At 33.4% G+C, this 19,760-nt stretch overlaps 2 protein-coding genes across 4 annotated transcripts; both read left to right on the top strand.

Annotated features, from left to right (window-relative positions):
- The first annotated feature begins 1,625 nt into the window (after window positions 1–1,625).
- LOC116129571 (casein kinase 1-like protein 10) lies at window positions 1,626–7,665 on the top strand. 2 transcript variants are annotated; one of them, XM_031415290.1, is made up of 14 exons: window positions 1,626–2,325; window positions 2,440–2,480; window positions 2,976–3,045; window positions 3,176–3,324; window positions 3,414–3,509; window positions 4,748–4,818; window positions 5,524–5,585; window positions 5,687–5,750; window positions 5,831–5,915; window positions 6,053–6,179; window positions 6,322–6,395; window positions 6,535–6,598; window positions 6,899–7,029; window positions 7,188–7,665. In XM_031415290.1, the coding sequence occupies exons 1-14, from the start codon at window positions 2,250–2,252 to the stop codon at window positions 7,467–7,469; spliced, it is 1,392 nt and encodes a 463-aa protein (XP_031271150.1). In that variant the 5' UTR covers window positions 1,626–2,249; the 3' UTR covers window positions 7,470–7,665. The 2 variants fall into 2 exon arrangements, with proteins under 2 accessions (XP_031271150.1, XP_031271149.1); XM_031415289.1 differs by having other exon boundaries at window positions 1,627–2,325; window positions 6,896–7,029.
- A 1,909-nt stretch (window positions 7,666–9,574) lies between these two features.
- On the top strand, window positions 9,575–19,722 carry LOC116129570 (probable serine/threonine protein phosphatase 2A regulatory subunit B''delta). Of its 2 annotated transcripts, XM_031415287.1 has the most exons (13): window positions 9,580–10,066; window positions 11,222–11,464; window positions 11,603–11,708; window positions 11,828–11,927; window positions 14,024–14,129; window positions 14,473–14,563; window positions 15,306–15,447; window positions 15,957–16,104; window positions 16,247–16,356; window positions 17,219–17,375; window positions 17,481–17,606; window positions 17,684–17,833; window positions 19,408–19,722. In XM_031415287.1, exons 1-12 carry the CDS (start codon window positions 9,911–9,913, stop codon window positions 17,822–17,824), a joined length of 1,626 nt encoding a protein of 541 aa, XP_031271147.1. In that variant the 5' UTR covers window positions 9,580–9,910; the 3' UTR covers window positions 17,825–17,833; window positions 19,408–19,722. The 2 variants fall into 2 exon arrangements, with proteins under 2 accessions (XP_031271148.1, XP_031271147.1); XM_031415288.1 differs by lacking the exons at window positions 17,684–17,833; window positions 19,408–19,722 and having other exon boundaries at window positions 9,575–10,066; window positions 17,219–17,385.
- The last annotated feature ends 38 nt before the right edge of the window (window positions 19,723–19,760 follow it).

The following is a 19,760-nucleotide window of genomic DNA, read 5'->3' as shown; positions in this document are numbered from 1 at the left end:
ACCCTTTTCTTAGCGCAAGGTGCGTTAGTTATAGGTGTCTCCCCGTCAATCTTCTTTTGGCACCTTGGAGATTTTGCTCCCTTATTTGCCTCGGGTTTTGCTCGCTAGTCGAGCCAGAACTCTTAGTTGGTGTTATAGTGCAAGGAGAACAATGCAGGTCATCTCTCGTTCCTTGAGTTATGTTTTGTTGATTTGGAGCCTGTTGCCCTAGTACTATCCCTTGGAAGGTGGCCATCTACTGTTGTAGAGTTTGGACCGCTGTGGCTAATGCTTCAATTATATCCATCATCTGTGGATTGGTTGGTGGTGCAGTTGAAGTCCCTGCCATATTTGGATTTGGAGGAACTGCCGGGTTTGTCAGCGGTGGAGTTTGCACCTCCTTATTGATGGCTCCTAGATTGTTGGCGTCGACGTTGTCAGTGCGATTGATTTTGGTCTTACTCTTCGATCAGGTTATGAGAGCCATGATTGATATTGAACAGATTTGGAAAATTGAACAAGATCTGCTGAAAGCTTTGAAGAACTCTACGGGGGCCCTCTTTCTTGCGCCAAAATATTGATACAAAAAATTACACCAACTAGAGGTAAGTGATTGAAAATGACAGAACCATGTAGGATGTGTGTGTAATCCTGATGGATCAACAATGAAGGCAATGCGATGATGAATGTGTAGTAATAATCATGAAATAACAAAAAAAAAAAAAAAAAAAAATTTAAAGTGGTTTGGTTGCTTATAATTCAAAACCTACGTCCATTGTTATGATATAAAGTGTATTGACGAGCTGAGTTAGAAAGAGTTATTCTGAGATACAAAGAGTCATCTCAACGAGTTTTCCCTCTTGAGTTCTCTCTCTTCTTAGTCTCTATCTTAGACCCTCTCTTTCTCCTCCCTCAAAACAAATTATAATTGGGTTTCTATAGTACCCATTACAAGATTGAATTGAAAATAAACTTAAACATGAAATAACGAGATCTTTGGCTTTGATCGTGGAGTCCATATCCCAAGATATCTCCAGGTCAAAAGCGAATTTATTGCACCACAGTTGGTTTTAAATTTTTTTATGATCATATGGTTTTTTAATCAAAAGATATTTGAAATAGGAAGGGTTAAAATATAACGTTTCTTTAAAATTAGTACTATTATTAAGATTTTGGATTAAATTCACAAACCACTATTATATGATAAAATTATGAAAGGCAGCTTATAGCCTCGTAGAGAATACTAATTTGTGTTTAACAAATCAAATTTGACTATCCACCTAGAACTTGAGCAAACTTTTGGGTCATTGTAAAATAAGTATGATTAGCAATATAAATATATATTATCAACATAAACCTCATATTTTACAATAATTTAAATTTAATGATACTATATTAAAAAAAAAAAAAATCCTTAAAATATTCTTTCACCGTTCATAATGATGGCTCATTATCGCCAAATCAAAGTAAAATAAAATATGTCCAACCGTCCAGAATATTTTTAAATTTTTAGATAATAAAAAATTAAAATTTATTGATATTATTAAAAAATAGTAAAAAATACGGCTTTATCGATCATAATGCATGAATATATTTTAAATAACTAAAAAATAATAACAAAAATCCATTAATATCATCCGTTTTTTGATTCATCAATCTATCATGTCTATCATCCATTTCCCTTCATTTTCTCTTCAATTCCTCTTTCTCTCTCTCCTAATATTCCTTTTCCTGACTTTCTCTAATATTTTCTCGAGAAAATTCTAACTTTAACTTTAACTCTAGCTCCAACTCAATCCTTTGTCCCGAACCCAGATCCGATTCTACTTCCCAAATTCTTGCCACGAATTTCCTTTGCTTTAGATTCTTCTCTGTCTATTTTTTATTTGTTCCTTCAACAAAAACAAAAAATAATAAAAATTCCTTCTTTATCCATTTATCCCCTTCCAAATCCCATCCTTTTTCCCTCTGGAAACTTTCTCAGAATATGCATTTTAGTGATCCATATCTTTACTGACAAATGGGTATTGCTTTTGTTTTTTAAGCAACCTCATGGTTCGTCTTGTACAGTTGTAAAATAGATTATAAAGGGTTTTCTTTATTTTGTATTGTTTGTGTGTTTTATGAATAATTTTGGTGGATCTGAGACCAGGGAGTTTTGTGTTGGTGTTTTATTTGGTAAATGAATTTGATTGTGATATAAACAAGTCAAAAAAAGAAGGGTGAAATTTCGTTAAATCATATTGTTTGATCCGGGTTAATATAGATCCATGGAACAAGTAATTGGTGGCAAGTTTAAGCTGGGTCGGAAGATCGGGAGTGGTTCGTTTGGGGAGCTTTATTTAGGTGTGTATGATTTTTGTTAGTAGCATTGTTCTGTTAGAGTTTTAAGCTTGTAGGGTTGTTTGTGTTTTGTTGCTTGAGTACGTTTTAATGGTGGTCTGGATTGATTTGTTGTAGGTGTGAATGTGCAAAGCGGTGAGGAAGTTGCTGTTAAGCTGGTATGTTGTAGACTTTTATGCTATTGTAATCTTCTTAATTTTTTGGATAGTTTGATTTTTTTTTTCTTTTTTTGGGATGGTGAGTGATCATTTATTTGATGGTAAAATTGTTGATTTTTTATATTTCTTTTCTTAGTTTAATTCATTGAGTGACTATTTGGCTGTGTTGTGAAGATTAATTATTGTTTATGAGTGGATGAAAAGATGGCTATTGAATAATTTAACTTTGAGAGTTATTCCCTTTTGGGTGTGCTAAGTTAGATACTTCTTGATTTTCACATGGATGATCTTCTATAATAGATATCATACTACTGGAGTTAGCACTTAACTGAGCAGGTTATATAATGAAGTTTATTATATGGGGATGTACTTGATAGTTTCTTCAGTGGTTTGTATAATAAAGATCTGAAAAGAGAAAATGATTATTATTTTTGCAATGAAGTAGACTTTAAGTGTTTTGCCTATCTTCATTTGTCTTCCTTTTTCTTTGTCCAGGAGTCTGTGAAGACCAAGCATCCTCAGCTTCACTATGAATCCAAATTATACATGCTGCTTCAAGGAGGAAGTAAGTTTCTTGTATAGCTATTTTTCCGGAGTAAAATTTATACAGTGGGTCATTTCTATTTCTGTGGATTGAACTCAATATACTTATTTGACTGTTTTGTTATTTATTTGATATTTTTGTTGCTGTGAAGCGGGTATACCCCATCTCAAATGGTTTGGAGTTGAGGGCGAATATAATGTCATGGTTATTGACCTTCTTGGACCTAGCCTGGAAGACTTGTTTAATTATTGTAATCGGAAGTTCACTTTGAAAACAGTCTTAATGCTTGCAGATCAGTTGGTAAGTCTGCCAATGCTCTCAAGAAACTTTTTTGTGGTTCATGTAGTTGCCATACTTATGTTTTGTTTTTATTTTGTTGTGTTTGATAGATAAACAGAGTTGAGTATATGCACTCCCGTGGTTTTCTTCACCGTGATATAAAGCCTGACAACTTTTTAATGGGTTTAGGGCGCAAATCAAATCAGGCATGTTAAATGATTTATTACTTTCATATTTAGTTGCTTGTGCATATCTAAACATTGGAATTTTTTCTTGGAACAAGATTGATAATTCTGTTGAGAGTTTCGATGTGACTCCTACTAGAAATGTTTAGTTTTGAGATGTAAATATCTGTAAAACTCTTTTGGCTGGAATATTTGGTTGCTGTAGTAATAATTTGTGGAACAATGCTGAAAGAAAAAACAAGAGCCATTAGTTTATTGTGGATTATTTGAATCATTCAAGGTGGGGGTTTGGCTTTAACCTTCAAGCATGATTATACCATATTTGTGTGCCTGACTACCTGTCTCACATACTGTATGTCACCTTATGTGGCATATGACTCAAATATTAGATTATTATATGTATTAGTTGGGTGGTTCTGCACTCTTAGTACACTACAACCACGAGTATCTGTTTCCTGTAGAAAGACATCCATTCAGCAGACTAAGTATAGATATTTGTAGACGTGGGATTTTATGGAATTTCAACAATTTTAAAAAATTTGAATTTTTTTACTATGGTAAGATTTTTGTTTATGAAAATTTTGGCTGTCAATTTTGTCACCAATTGTGCTTGTTATTAATGCAAGGAAGATATTTATGGGAAAAAGATCAGACATGAAAAAGATAAGATGAAATCTGGCATAGAAGTTCTATGACTTTCAGTTTATTCAAGAAGCATGACCTGTTGTAGGGTTTAGGGTTAATGTGAGGTTTGGAGTACAAGTTGTAGCAGTGTTACATGTGGAAACTAGTTAGTACTACAGAAAATTTTTAGTCAAAGAGATGTCATTTGAAATTTGGAGACTTTCTAAGAAATTTAAGATCAAGAAAGAGATGCAGTTTGAGATAGAATTCGATTGGAATAAAAGATATGCAAAAGCGAGAACAAGCATCTACAGTATGACAGGAGGATTTCAATTATAAGAGGGAGACTTTTTAGGAACTTTAAGATCAAGAAAGTGGCGAAGTGTGAGATAGAAGTCACTTGGGATAAGACTTACAAAAGGGTGAAGAATCAGGCGCTGAATACATAAATTAGTTGAATAGTGAAAGAATCACAAGGTTAAAAAAAAAAAGAGACTTGGACATCCTAAAAGAGTCTAGAATTCAACACTCATGGTGCCTTCGATGAATACTTTGTGAAATTAATTTGTCAAATGTGTTCGATGATGTATCTAAGAATTAACAAATTTCTGTTTGTTTTTTATGCTTGATAACAGGTTTACATCATTGATTATGGCCTTGCAAAGAAGTATAGGGATCTTCAAACACACAAGCATATACCATACAGGTACTACTTTTCCTTTTTCCCTTTTTCCCTTTTTTGTTTGTGTAATTTAAGGTTATGTTTTTTGTAACTTGTGCCACAATTGGCTTACTTTGTGTTGCAATAGAACTTAATGTAATCTACTGTTGCACAAATGTGGCCTTCTAAAATGTGAATGCTAGTGGTGCTTTATAATATGAAATGTTCAGTTACAATTTGCATCATGTTACATTTGGTTTTTGCTTTTCACATGGAAGTATGCTCCTTGGTTGTGAATCAATGTGTGCATGATGAAATTTAGAAAGAAATGTCAATACACTTGGAGAAATAGCTGTTTGAAATACAGTCTTATATTTTAACTTGGGATTTACAATTGCTTACAAGTTCTTAAATGTAAATGTATCCCAAGATGCATTGATTTTGACCTGTCTATATTTTAATAAGTTACATCTAGTTTTCTGTAAGCCATCTTCAGTTATTAGTGGTTTTGGCTCAAGTTATGTTCTGTCTTTATATATTTAGGGTTTAAATCTTGCTTGGTCATTTTACATGTATTTTGGCCCCAAAGTTGTATTACTTGGTCTCTTGGCCTATTTTTTGTGGTTTCTCCATCTATGTTTTCTGGCATTTTGAATTTCGGGATATTCCAATTGTAATGATGAATGTAGAACCTTGTTCTCTTTGAAGCCTTTCATTGTCTATAATGAATATTCATTCTGTTTTTCACAGGGAAAATAAGAATCTTACAGGAACAGCTCGTTATGCAAGTGTAAACACTCACCTTGGAGTTGGTGAGTATAGTTATTGTTAGGATTGTCTTTTGTTTCTGATATCATATTCAGATTCATCAAGCTTTATATTTGTTCTAATGATGATTCTACTTTTCATTCAGAGCAAAGCAGAAGAGATGATCTGGAATCCCTTGGTTACGTGCTTATGTATTTTCTACGGGGAAGGTTTAACACATAACTGAATCACTTTCACCTTTTTGTATTTATGTGACTTAGTCATGTTTAACTTTGTTTTTATTTCTCAGCCTTCCATGGCAGGGACTAAAAGCAGGTACCAAAAAGCAGAAATATGATAAAATTAGCGAGAAAAAGATGCTTACTCCCATTGAGGTATACCAAGGACATCAGTTTGATGAAATACATGTGCACGGTCTCTTAGATTAGCAGTCAAATGTTGTGTGTTTGTGGTTTGTCCTGCTGTTAAATCTTAATACTCTCATATATAACAGTGATATGTTACCATCCAGGTTCTTTGCAAATCCTATCCATCAGAGTTCACATCGTACTTCCATTATTGCCGGTCATTGCGGTTTGAAGACAAACCTGATTACTCATACTTGAAGAGGCTTTTCCGGGACTTGTTTATTCGAGAAGGTTAATTTTTAAGTCTAACAGTTCAAAATTATTTCTTGGTTTGTTGTTTTCATTGATGAAGTTCTTTACCACAACGCAAATTTCTTTCAGGAGAGCTCTTCCAAAACTAAAAATTAAAGTTCTACAACTATAACTTGTGCAGGTTATCAGTTTGATTACGTGTTTGATTGGACCATTTTGAAGTATCCACAGACTGGTTCCAGTTCAAGAGCACGAGTCAGTATTTCTTTCTTCGTTAATATTTATTATTATAATGGGAAACAGAAAAGAAAGAAGATTATATCTTTTTTCCTATTTCTTGGTACATGATGATTCTTCTAATCTCTTCTTGCCTATTGTTTTTTCCATTCAACAGCCAAGTGGGAAACAAGCTTTGAATGCTGCAGGACCATCAGCTGAAAGATTAGAGAGGCCTTCAGGTCAGTTCCGTTTAAAGTTTGGTTCAGTTTGGAAACAAGTTTCGAGAATTAGAGCTGATAGATGCTTATAATTCTCCTAAGACTTGAGTAAGGCTTGGGCTCAAGTATGTGGTCTGTTGCTTTGCTCGGATATGGGATTTTTTTCTTTCAGGTGCTAATTTGTTTGATCACTTTGTACAGCTGAGGGATCTATAGATTTAATTTGTTTTCTTAATCTCATAGTAATTTCTCTATTCATTTTTTTTTTTAATTTGTATTGGATAATGAATAAACTTACAATGTTTAATATCTATCTAGTAGGACAAGAGGTTCGAGATAGACTGTCTGGTGCAGTTGAAGCCTTTGTTAGACGGAATGCCTCTGGGCATGGTTTGCATGGTGATCACTCCAGGCACAGATCTTCTGAAGATGTGCCATCATCGAAAGATGTGGTAAGAATTTGCTTATGAATATTTTTGTGTGCTTTAATTTGTGCTTTTTTCTCCTTCCTTTTGGAGGAGAGATGGTTTTAAGGTTTACTTGAGACACTTTTTAATGCTCTTTTATTAGTAGAAGTTTTACACTTTGTATCTAAACTATGATTTCTCAGCAAGCTGATTCCGAAAGGGCTCGCTCCTTATCTCGAAATGGAAGTTCTTCAAAGAGGGTTGTCTTAGGAAACAGCCGACCAAGCTCCTCTGGTGAACCCAGTGAGAATCGGTCAAGCCGACTGGTTTCAAGCAGTGGTCGGCTGTCTACAACTCAAAGGATACAGCCTGGGTTTGAATCCAAATCATCATCTTTTGCTCGTACTGCAAACACAAGAAGTGGTCGTGATGATGCACTTCGGAGCTTCGAGCTCCTGACAATTGGCACGGGAAAGAGGAAATAAAGAACATACTCCCATCTGGTAAGAAGAAATTGTGTTGTGGGTGAAAATTTTCTTTATGGCTCCTATCAAGATCCCCAGTACTGTAAATTTTTTTACAGTACTCTGTATATGTGTATCCATTACTGGACTCTTATCCATCGGCAGCCATAGCTTCACAAATCTTATCCTATGAAAAAAAAAAAAAAAAAAAAAAAAATCAAACCGCACGCGTCTCTGTATCTTTATGAGGGATTCTTGCCAGATTCATGCCATTATTATAAGTGCTGTCAAACTCGTGAGAGGAAGACAAAATGATTTCACTCTAGAGAATTGTTCATAAATTTGAAGCACTAGTAGTTGTAATAAACCAACTTTGTTATATTCTTTTGGGAAGAAAAAACTTTGTTAAAGATATCTACCTGTACTCTTTTATCTGTAACTGTTTACATTGTGTTATGTGAGTCTCTCTGTATTAGAGGTATTTCGTTTTAGATTTTTGTTTAATCATCGCCTACCACTTTTTAAACTTTTTTATGGTGCAGCTCACTTTGAATTTGACAAAAGGTTTTGCTTTTTGTATTTTGTATCATTATTTTGTCACCCACTAAACTTACACTAAGTGCTTAGCATCTGTAACTCCACATCAACTTTTAATCTTCTGTTCCATTTATAATGCAATCATGCTTGCGTAGGTGAAAGAGTTTGTTTTTAATTAAATAACCAAATTATTGTTGTTGAAGATGAAGAGTGGATACACGGAGAATATTGAGGATCTCGAGACGCAATAAGAGCTATTTTATTAATTAGGAGTTATCAGTAATACTAAGTCTTAACTCAATTTTCTAATCTTCTTTTATAACTCTACCATTACATTGAGTTAGTAAATTTTACTTTAACTCTTATTACCCTCAAGACATTAAATGATATTGATTAAATACTGTTTCTTCATAAGAAATTATTGTTCTTTATGAAAGAATGATCCTTCTTTTATAAGGAATGACTTTTCCTTATGAATGAAACAACAATTCCTTATAAATGAACGATTGTTCGTTTGTAAGAAACGATCGTTTATGTTTACTTAAAGTTGTCAGTTGACATAGTAATGTTAACTCTATTATTACTTTAGGGTTATAAGAGAAAGTTGTGAGATTAGTTATAAACGTTATATTTTTGTATTACTTAGGCATGTTTAAAAATTGAACAGACTTTGAAACTTATAACAATACTCATTTTTAACAACCATATGTGACTTGATGGTAAAAGAGCAAAACAAAACCTAAGTTTATATGATTTTCCAAGTTTGAGTCTTCACGATTGTTAATAAGAGTGATCATTAAAGCTTGTACTCGACCGATAGTTTTAAGGTTCTGAGAGAATAATAGAGATGTGTAAAAGACTACAAGCTGGTTTGAACACTCTCGATCAAAAAAAAAAAAATACTCATTTTATACTTGAAATGTTATAAAAATATTATAACTTCAATTTTAAACAATTCCTCCATTCACATTAACAGTTATAAAAAGAGATATTTTGTTGTCATCAGTTAATAGTAAAAAAATGTCACGTTATTCATGGAAGACATCTTTCGTGAAAAGTGTTAGTGAAGCTAGTATTATCATTTTCATTTATACTCCTATCCCATATGCATTTATTTGAAATAATGGAAATCCTCGAACACAATTAAATGTTTAATTAGATGTAATAATTATATTATCTTATTAGATATATACACGTGATAAAATATGTACTTATGTGTTTTTTTTCCTCTTTCTTGCATCAAACTATTACTAAATGGTGTTTGTTTTTGTGAGAAAGCTCAATGCATCTGTTAGTTGAATATAGCTGAATGTTGAAGAATGGTTGATATGTTGTTTATTTTTCATTTTTCATTTTCATTTTATATATTATAAACATCTTAAAACTAATGATTTAACATTGATCATACTTATTATTATTATATAATTATAGTGATAAAACTTTACATAGAAAATAATGTATACAACAATTTTACATGGAAAGTATTGTTTTCAGATCTTTGAATTGCAATATAATTTTGTTTACTGAATACGAAAGGGACAACCACACCTAAATTTAACTACCGAACTGTTGAACACAAACAGTACGTACAAAATAATAAAAAGTCTACAGAGTGAGTCCTATGATTGGGCAGTTTCGGTTAACACTGTGCGTGAATTTTATCGAACACTTAAAACGATTTTGCCTTTGTTTACTCATCACACAACTCCACTCTTTTCTGTTTTCTCCGTTAACACACAGCGAACTTCTTCATTCTCTTCACAATCCCGCTTCTCCCGTTAATTATTATCTAAATTCTCAAACTACCCAATTCCTCTATCTTTCTCGTAGTTCAATTCAAAGGGTGTTTTCCAATTTCGTAGTTGTTGTTGAATTTGAGATCTAGGGTTTTACGTGAAGTTGTGGCTGGATTGAATTGAATTATCATGATGGATGTGGAGGTTGTGGGTGGTGACGTTGCTTCCATGGACCCGGATTTGTTACAGTTACCGGAGCTTTCACCGTCGGCGCTCAAATCCAATCCCTATCTTGCTGAGGAGCTCTTTTCGATTTGGCTTTCGCTTCCTGACACTAATAAATTGGTATTTTTGTTCATTCTATTCATTTCTTTATGTTTTTATCAGTTTTACTCGATTGGCTTGGCCTCTTTTTTATTACTTGTATGTCTTTGATTGTTAGCTTGAATTGTAGTTTTATGTAGGGGAATTTGTTGTTCTGGAATTTATTGTTTTTCTTGTTATGCTTGGTGTTATTTCTCATTTTAATTAAAATGTTATTATTATTGTTTTGATGAGAAACAGAGGAATCTATTATATGTGAACCGCTCTTTTGATAGATGTTAATTTTAAACTTGGTCAAGGTGATGGAATTTCGTGTTTTTTAACTTGTGTACCTTTAATTTACTGGTGATAAGACCTTTGAGAATTGAAATATTTGGGTGTGCTTGTGTACATTGTGTTATGACTGTATTTGGTTTTCCATTTCGAATTATTAGTTTGTTATTTGATGTGATATCAGTTTTATGGATAGTATATGTAGAGATAGATATTGCTTCATGGTTAATTTCATAATTTGAAGGCTGTTATTTAGTGGTTTGTGTGATACATTCTTATATCATATGATTGGACGATGAGATTAATTTGCCATTTTAGATGAGATGCTTTGAATTAATAAAGTTCTAATTGAGTGGGATGAATCCAAAGTACGCTGAATGTTGTTCGGTCTAGCTATAGTTCTGAAATGAGAATGGTCCATATTGATGGGATTTGTCTCAGGAGTAAAATTGAGCCAGAGAATCTGTAGATTTTCCTTATATCAGAGCTGTAGAAGTAAATGGACAAATGGTTTGAGATGTATGGTGATCTCTGAGTAGTTATCAAGTTGAAAGTTAAATCTTATAAGATAGATATGGGATCAGTAAGCCTTTATCATAAACAAGTCAACATAATACAGCAATGACCATTGTCTGATCATACAGGACGTGAATCTAAAGAATAGTATGGTTACTCTAAAGAATTATATGGTTTTGTGGTTGTAGCTCAAGGTATTAATTTCAACTGACTTTTTGTTTGAGTCTACTTTTGATTGCTTTTTCATAAGTGTTTGATTTGAAGGGTGTGAACATTGTTAGTATTATTATTATTAGTTTCTGGTTCATTTTGGACTTGCAATTTCAATATATTATTTTCTTTTAAGCTTTTTTTTTTTTTTTTTTTTTTTTTGCTATGATGACATAGGTGAAGTCTTTGCTGGCTGATGCAAAGGCAGGAGCTCCTTTTAACACGTCTGGGAGTTCTATTAGTGGGAATAGTTCTTCGACCAATTCATTACCTTCCATGTTTGCAGCTGGCAGTACTCCTCCTCTTTCACCACGCGCTACATCTGGTTCTCCTCGTGTTACAAAACTCAGGACTGGCCCTTCTTCCTTAGCTTCTCCCTTGAAAATAGTCAGTGAGCCTGTATGGGAAGTCATACCTCAGGTATGAATTACTGGTGTACTGTTCATACTATTTTTCTGGCTGATGATGCTGTTATTTTATGTGTAGAAATTGACAGAATCTTTTCCTGATGTATGCTGAGTGGATCTATGGTCTCAATGGAACTTTTAATTGATGCAGTTTTACTTTAAAAATGGACGTCCACCTCCAAATGAACTAAAAGACCAGTGTTTGTATGCAATTGATCAGCATTTTTATGGCCACGTGCCTGGATTGAAAGTTCATGGTGAGAATGTATATATATTTTTTTTGGCTTACGTTCAATTTTTCCTTCATAATTTTGCTTATCTTAAATGCCTATTAAACTTTTTATTTCTTATTCTATCTTATATCTTCATGTGTCAGAGTTTAAGTCAGTCACAAAGGAAATTTGCAAGCTACCATCATTTTTCTCTGCTGCTCTGTTTAAAAAGATAAACACTGTTGGCACTGGAATTGTGACAAGGTAGGCTCTTTCTTAACGGATCAGTGTGTTGGCAAAGCTTTTTGAGATCATTGGTAATTTTGCTTTTAAAAGCCACTTCAAAGAAATTTATGTATAAGCAGAACTATGATTTGTGTTTCAATTGATAGAGAGGGCTACTGCAAAATGATGTTTTTAGTAATCATAAATGTTTCTTGTTACTTTGCATTTTTTGATTTGCTTGAGCTGATAAAAGTGATTTGTTGGTTAAGTCTCTCTTTTCCAATTTTTTACACCCAATAAGGAGAACCCTCTTCCACTTAGTGAATTTTGGGTAGCTTGAATTGATGCTCGATAATCCTTTTCATTTTTGGAAAATGAATAACTGCGGTTTTCTATGCTTTAAGTGGATTCATCTTTGTCTTCTTGTTCTGCAATTATTTTTATTTTATTATTCCCTTAGATAGTTTTTCAGTCTGTCTTGGAAAAATATGGGTTTAAGTTTTAATTTTTGTCAAAGCTGTTCGAGGAGTTTGATTGTGGGATTGTTTTTTGTTATCTTCTTATTTGTTTGATTGGAAACAAAATGTGGAAGAAGAGATATAGAAGTGGAGCAGGTTTCCGTAAAAGCAAATAACAAAAGCTGCCCTTGAAGTGACAAAAGCTATACAAATATATGTAGTTGAATCTTTTGGCATTTGACACGAACTAGTGAATATAGGTGAAACAGTTGTCCTCACTTCAAAATGCCATCTAGGAACTAGCTGTCTAACAACCTCTTCCCAATTGACTTGTATATAAAAGAGAGAGAGAGAGGAGTCTTGTAAATACTTAAAGACTGAGGTCCAAAGAGATGCTGGAAATCGGCTCTTGTCCCCTTTGTAGCTGAATTCGTCCTCATTTTTGCCCTTTAAAATACAGTTGTTTCTTTCTTGTCAGATCATTCTCTGTGAAAACCAATACAGTACAATTTCAAAGGGTTTTCAGCTAAAATCATACTTTTTGAGCAGATCACTTTAATTTCCAGGAATGAACCAATTTATTATAGGTCCTTTATCTCTTGGTTTTACTAGTTCACTCCACCTAATTACAGGAGAGTCTCTGTTTTCTGTTTACCTTCCAAGAAAAAGTCTCTTATAATTTTCCTATCGTTTTGGCAATCCCGTTAGGGATCCTGAATAAGGACATAAAGTAGATTGGAATAGCTGCCAATATTGGAAGTATGGGTGACGTGTATTTACAAATTTCTCGTGTATTAGCATGAAGGCTTTTCTGAGTAGGTTTTGGTGAAACTATGCCAAGGGGATTCTAGAAGGATCCCTTTCTTGATTTTATTTTTGGAATGGAGAATGATTTCTAGATCTATTTATTTGTTTCTTTATTCTGACGGAATTTGGTAATTTTGGTCTGCAGAAATTATTGGATGTATTTCAAACTACTTATAGCATTTGATGATGATTAAGGGTTTCACTAGGGGTCCTATCGTAAACTTTTTCTCTTTAATATTCTTGTCTTTTCTGTCCCTGGTACAGTTACTATTCGCTATAGATAGAGATTGGGTGTTGTTGGCCACAATTACCTATGAGGGGTTTCTTTCTTTGCTATTGTAGAATGTGCCTAAAAAGCATGCTGTCTCTATGAATCTCTAGTTGCTTCCTGGTGTCTTGATTGTTGATCTGTATTTGTGTATCTGCCTGTGTGCTCAAACACGAGTTTGTACTTCATTGAGAAGGCCAGTAAGTAGTGAATTTTGTGTGTGTGTGTGTGTGTGTTTTTTTTTTTTTTCCTTTTCTTTTCTTTTCTGCATTATCAGCTCACAACTGATGTATAGACATGGAAACATGTACACTTGATAGGTTAGTTCTGAATTTAATTCTTTCTTTGACAATTTTGGAGCTTTCTTGTTTTGCTATGAAGCGCTTCTTCATTAGTTTTTCTGATGCTTACCTTGTGATTGATCCCCCAAATCCCCCTCCTAAAAAAATAAAAATAAGAAAAAAGAAAGAAAAGAAAAGAAAAAGAAACAGGGACTAATCCACTGGTTAAACATGGTAATTCAAGAAGTATGGCTCATTTGAGGTTGTAGTTATTGTTATATCATCATCTGCGTTCTGAATTTTCCATTTGACATGTTGTAGGGATCAATTTATTGATTATTGGATTAAAGGCAACATGTTGACAATGGATTTAGCAACCCGGATATACACGATTTTGAAACAACCGGATCATAGTTACCTTACTCAGGTCTGTTTTGCAATTTTTTAAACTTTATTTCTTTTTAATTAAAAAACTCTTTATTATAGGTTTAAAAGGATTTTACCTAAGACTTGGGAATGAGATAAGATCTACTTGAACAAAATAATAGAATGAAAATGAGAGAAAAATAAAGTACAGTTCCAGGTGAAAAAGACTTAACATTTGGAAAAAGATTTTATCAAAATAAAGTCAGGCTGGAAGCCAAAAGGTTAGTGTGCTTAGAATACATCCTCTGCATGGAAACTACTTTGTGGAACTTGTGGAAAGAAAAAGAATATTTTGTTGTAGGTATTTTGTATGTTACATATCTTTATACTTTATCTTTACGCAGGATGATTTCAAACCTGTTTTACGGGAACTTTTGGCGTCTCATCCAGGGTTGGAATTTTTGCAAAGTACGCCCGAATTTCAGCTAAGATATGGTATGAGTACAAACAATTGGCGCTAGTCTTTTTTAAGATATGAATTAGGATATGTCAAATCTACGTATTTGTATCTGTGCATCATAGATGGAAATGGGCTGTCTTGTTTTTCTGGGTCCAATGGTTGGTCATCCATCTTTACCTAAGTTTTTCAAACATGGTTCCTAGGGAGTCGGCTATGTGGAACCTCCTGGCCCAAGTCATCTGAAAACTAACTGCTCTTAATACTACATACTGAGAAGTGATTGAATTTCCCCTTTCCTTTGTTGTGTGTCTTAATGAAATGCATTATCAGTAACTCTGCATCTGTATTTGGTTTTCATTTTGGAAAGATTTTTATGTTATCCTTGAGAATAGAACTTGTGTTTTATTGGTGCTATACATTATTCTATTTGAGAGTTGAGATATTGATTATCTCTCCTGTCATTCAGTGTTTTCAATAAATTTCTGCATCTAATTAATATTTATAGCATTTTAGAATAAGGTAGTACATGTTCAGGGTCATTTGGGAATTTTGTTAAGGCACTGTCTATTTATTGTATATGTCATTGATGATTGTAGCATCTAATGAGTATGGTTGTAACCAATTGCTTTCAAAATAAATTATGAATTTTTAACTATTTTAAGATGTCTAATGCCTCTTCAGTGCCAGTGTCTCTACAATTCTTATGTTGTGGTAATAGTTCATGGTTTTGACCTCTAATTGTCTTGACTTAACATTTTTAGCTTTGCAATGTAACAGCGGAAACAGTCATATACCGAATATTTTACTACATTAACAGATCAGGAACTGGCCATCTTACCCTCAGGGAGTTGAAACGTGGAAACTTGATTGCTGCAATGCAGCATGTAGATGAGGAAGAAGACATTAACAAAGTCTTGAGGTAAGTCTGCTAGCGGAAAATATACTCTGTTTGTACCATGCAACTGGTGCACTTTTGGAGTCACTCAAAATATACTTTTGAAGTATGAGATCAGTTTCCAGTTTTGTATGTCTTTGGAGTATTTAGAAAATAAAAGTTACAATTTTGATTTTGCTTTCTCGCATCATCATGAAATAAAAGCTTTTATTTTTATTTTTTTAATTTTCATATAGGTTCAGCAGAATACCAAAACTGTTCTCTGATTTACTTAACCCCAGGCCTCCAGTTGATTTATATTTCTTTGTTAGCATAATCTGATCGAGGAATGCTAATCTGATCGAGGAATGTAATTGGTGGTACATCATAGAGCCTAATAAGATCCTGTTTAATTATTTCCTTTTAAAATCATGTATAAATTAGAACCTCAGGGTCACTACAAACGGGAGAAGAACAAAAGTAAATATTAGAATAGAATCTATTCCTGTTGGCTTCATGGAAGTAACCTTTTCTTCTATTTTTGGGTAGTTCAGGTTCTTCTCTTATGAACACTTCTATGTAATTTACTGCAAATTCTGGGAGATCGACACAGACCATGATTTTTTGATTGACAAAGAGAACCTTATCAGATATGGTAACCATGCTCTTACCTACCGGATTGTTGATAGAATTTTTTCTCAGGTTTGCTTTTGTGTCATTCTTTCTATATCTATTCTTACTCGGGTTATTAAGTTCGGGTTTTAGTTAGAAAATAATATACTATGCATATTTCTTATTTATGCAACTCTTCTTTGATCTCATTAATGCTTCTACTTCATGCCAGGTTCCAAGGAAATTTACTAGTAAAGTTGTGGGGAAGATGGGTTATGAAGATTTCGTTCACTTTATATTGTCGGAAGAGGATAAATCTTCGGAGCCTGGCCTAGAGTACTGGTATATTGTGTTCTCCCTTTTTGACTGCATGAGATGAAATAAAGATACTTCACACACTTGGAAGTATCATTGACCTCTGGTTAATTTGAATTTGTAAATTCAATGTTGAAGAAAACTGATTGACTGTTGATTGTTAATTTATATTTGTTCTAATTAGTATATCTCTATATCTTGGCATGGCAGTATTTTTCAATTCTATACTAATCTTTCTGTGTTTAGATTAATAACTGAAACTGAAACTGAAACTGGGACTTATGGTTGCATAAATTGGTGCAGATTGTACATTTTACAACTTTTCTTGACTTGTTTCTGTTAAGTATTGATCCTTAACTCTTGTGATTTACAAAAACCAAATGGCATAATGTCAAATGTCACTGGGTGGATCCAAAACCTTCTTTTGTGCTGCTGACTGGTTTTCAAGTGAACACACATACATGTATTGGCCCTTAACCTTCATGCTTTAAATTGAGGCTTGAGTCAGTGAGTAAACTTGGAAACTTGGCTTGCCTCATTATTGAAAAAGTTTCAAATCCATAAATACGTTTTTTAATTATTTAATAGTGAGGAGTTAGATTTTGTACCAGAGCCTTATACCAGCTAGTGGACTGTGTAAATGACCTAGTACTGGCCTGTTCTTTTTGTTCATGTAACTATCATGAGAAGTGAATTATTTAATATTTATGAAATCCTTGCCACTTCTTGATCTGCTTCTTTTGTTTGAAGAAATAAAAATAATTTTGTTATTGCTGTAATTGTGGGCTTGAGGGTTGTATTGAATTGCAGGATTTTACCATATTTCTTGTTAGTTAACTTTGCATGTTATGTTAATATGTCATATGACCTTTCAGATTGCTTGTTTCAGGTTTAAATGCATTGATTTGGATGGGAATGGGTTGCTCACACCAAATGAAATGCAGTTCTTTTATGAGGAGCAGTTGCACAGGATGGAATGCATGTCCCAAGAGCCTGTGCTATTTGAAGATATATTATGCCAAATTATTGACATGATTGGGCCAGAGGTCACTCTTGGTTCTTACTGATCACCCATCTTTGGCTTTCAGTTTCTTGTGGAAGTATGAATTTGATTTTTCTTCTTGTTTGTAATTGTTTATGTTTGTTTACAGAATGAGGGCTACATAACTCTACGTGACTTGAAAGGTTGCAGACTTTCTGGAAATGTTTTCAACATTCTTTTCAATCTCAATAAGTTCATTGCTTTCGAAAGTCGTGACCCTTTTCTTATTCGTCAGGTAAGTTTAAGTTTAACATTTCCATCTCAAAATCAGTGTAAGGAACTGCATGGGAGCTGATTCAATTGCTGTATCAGGAGCGTGAAAACCCAACTTTGACAGAATGGGATCGGTTTGCTCATAGAGAGTATATAAGGCTTTCCATGGAAGAAGATGTGGAAGATGCTTCAAATGGAAGTGGAGATATTTGGGATGAATCACTTGAGGCGCCCTTCTAAGTTAATTAGGTATGTATCGTGGAGGTGCTTTTGGCAAATTATAATATTTTGATTAGATTTCTTCTTTGTGAAAAAGTATTAGTTTATTGTTTGGAAAAAATTGGTTTACTGGAATATTAGTACCACCTCTGTCTCTAATTATTCTGGAAGGATATTTTAATCATGAACTATATTTTTTTTTTTTTTTTTGTCTCTTTTGTATTTTGACTGTTTGCTTGTTAACATGCTTATTTTTTTTTTTTTTTTGTCTCTTTTGTATTTTGACTGTTTGCTTGTTAACATGCTTAACTCTTCACTTTTGGGCTTTTGATAAAACAAGCATTCCATCAAAGAATGTTTTGTTGTTTGATGTATTCATGTATAAAATTGATGTGGACAGCTTATTTAGTGTGAAATCATTCTTTCAATATTAATTTTTTCATTCTCTTATCAACGAAGAACTGAATGGTTTGTTGCTTCTTTTAGGAATTTGAACTTTCCAAGGGCTTTCAACTGCATCCTTTATCATGTTATTAATGTTAACAATGTCAATCTTAAGTAGTGATGATGTCAATTGTTGGATTATTTCTTTGAACAACGGAGAGGAGCTTACAGTTCTGCTTTATGGATTTAACTTTCTCCAAAGCAAGTTAAGGACACGCGTCCTAACATTTTAGGATTTTATGAGTAAATGAAAATTAAGAAGTGACTCCCCAAAGGATGCACAAAAGGGTTAACTAAAATAAGCTGAAATAATAAATGTAGTTAACTCATGCTAATAGTTATAATCAGCATTGGTACTTAAAAGTTAAAATTCGTAAATGGTTTTGATAACTACTTTTTGAAGTTTCTAGTATAATCATTGCTGGTGCTTCTGAATTAAATTGAAGTAGATGTTAGTGTGGCTTCAATAGCTTGCTGAATCAGTGTTTATTATAATTACTTTGTGAAGTTGAATCAATTTACATAATCAATTTCAATTTCTTATTGGTTGAAATTTGAATCATATACTTCCTTTTTTTCTTTTAAACACAGAAAATCTTATGATGCGAAAGGGTGGTTTAATTGGTACTGCCAGTCATATTTTTTTCATGGAACAAAATAAATGTGTTGTATTATATTACTCTGGCATGGTGATACTGATTGCGCCTTTATATAATGAGCGCCTATCTTTTTGGAGCAATTCCCTGATTCCATGTTTTTACATTTTCACTTGCATTGAAGTCTGGTTTTGACATGATGGCATTGTGTGACAATTTTATTTAAGTTCTAGTCCATGGTTGTTCATGTGATAGACGATATGGCTTTATTTCTTTAATTTTTGGTGCTACCAAGAAGAATAGATGTCAAAAAATTTCTACAATTGTTAAACCATGCTTGTTTTGCTTTATAGCCAATATAGATTCATATTTTGGACTCTTTGGACATGCTAGCTTTCTTCATCTTTGTTTCTGCATATTATACTGTCCTGTATGAATTCCCACCGAATGAAATATTTGGTTTGTAGTTTTGTTTCCTAGCATGATACGTGTTTGATACAATACCCATGTCTGTTCTGTTTTCCAAAGAAATTTATGGTGTTCATGTTTGTTTCATTCTAACAGCAGGTTCATGAAGAAGGTTGAGGATGCTTCCACGAATCTTTATCATTTATTGAAGAATGGTTTATTGCTCAGATCAGTGACAAACTGAGATGGGCAATGTAGATTTATATTTGTAGTTAGCAGTCGACTGACAGCAGTACAACCCCGGCACTCTGCAGTTGGTTTGTATGAAGCTTTCAGCTTAGATATCAGATGCAATGGAATATTTGGTGCCATTGCTGATCAGTGTTTTTTTTCCCTGTGTTCATAGATAAATTAAAGAAGCTAAAAATAATGGAAGTCAAACTTTTGTTTATAAAAACTCATTTCAAAGAACTGGGCAGTTTTTCCACCTACTTCTCAGCCATTTTATG

Source organism: Pistacia vera, unplaced genomic scaffold (genome assembly GCF_008641045.1).
Source record: "Pistacia vera cultivar Batoury unplaced genomic scaffold, PisVer_v2 Contig212, whole genome shotgun sequence".
In the NCBI taxonomy this organism is placed as follows: domain Eukaryota; kingdom Viridiplantae; phylum Streptophyta; class Magnoliopsida; order Sapindales; family Anacardiaceae; genus Pistacia; species Pistacia vera.
Note: the sequence above shows the minus strand (reverse complement) of the source record. Positions and strands in the feature narration are given on the sequence as shown.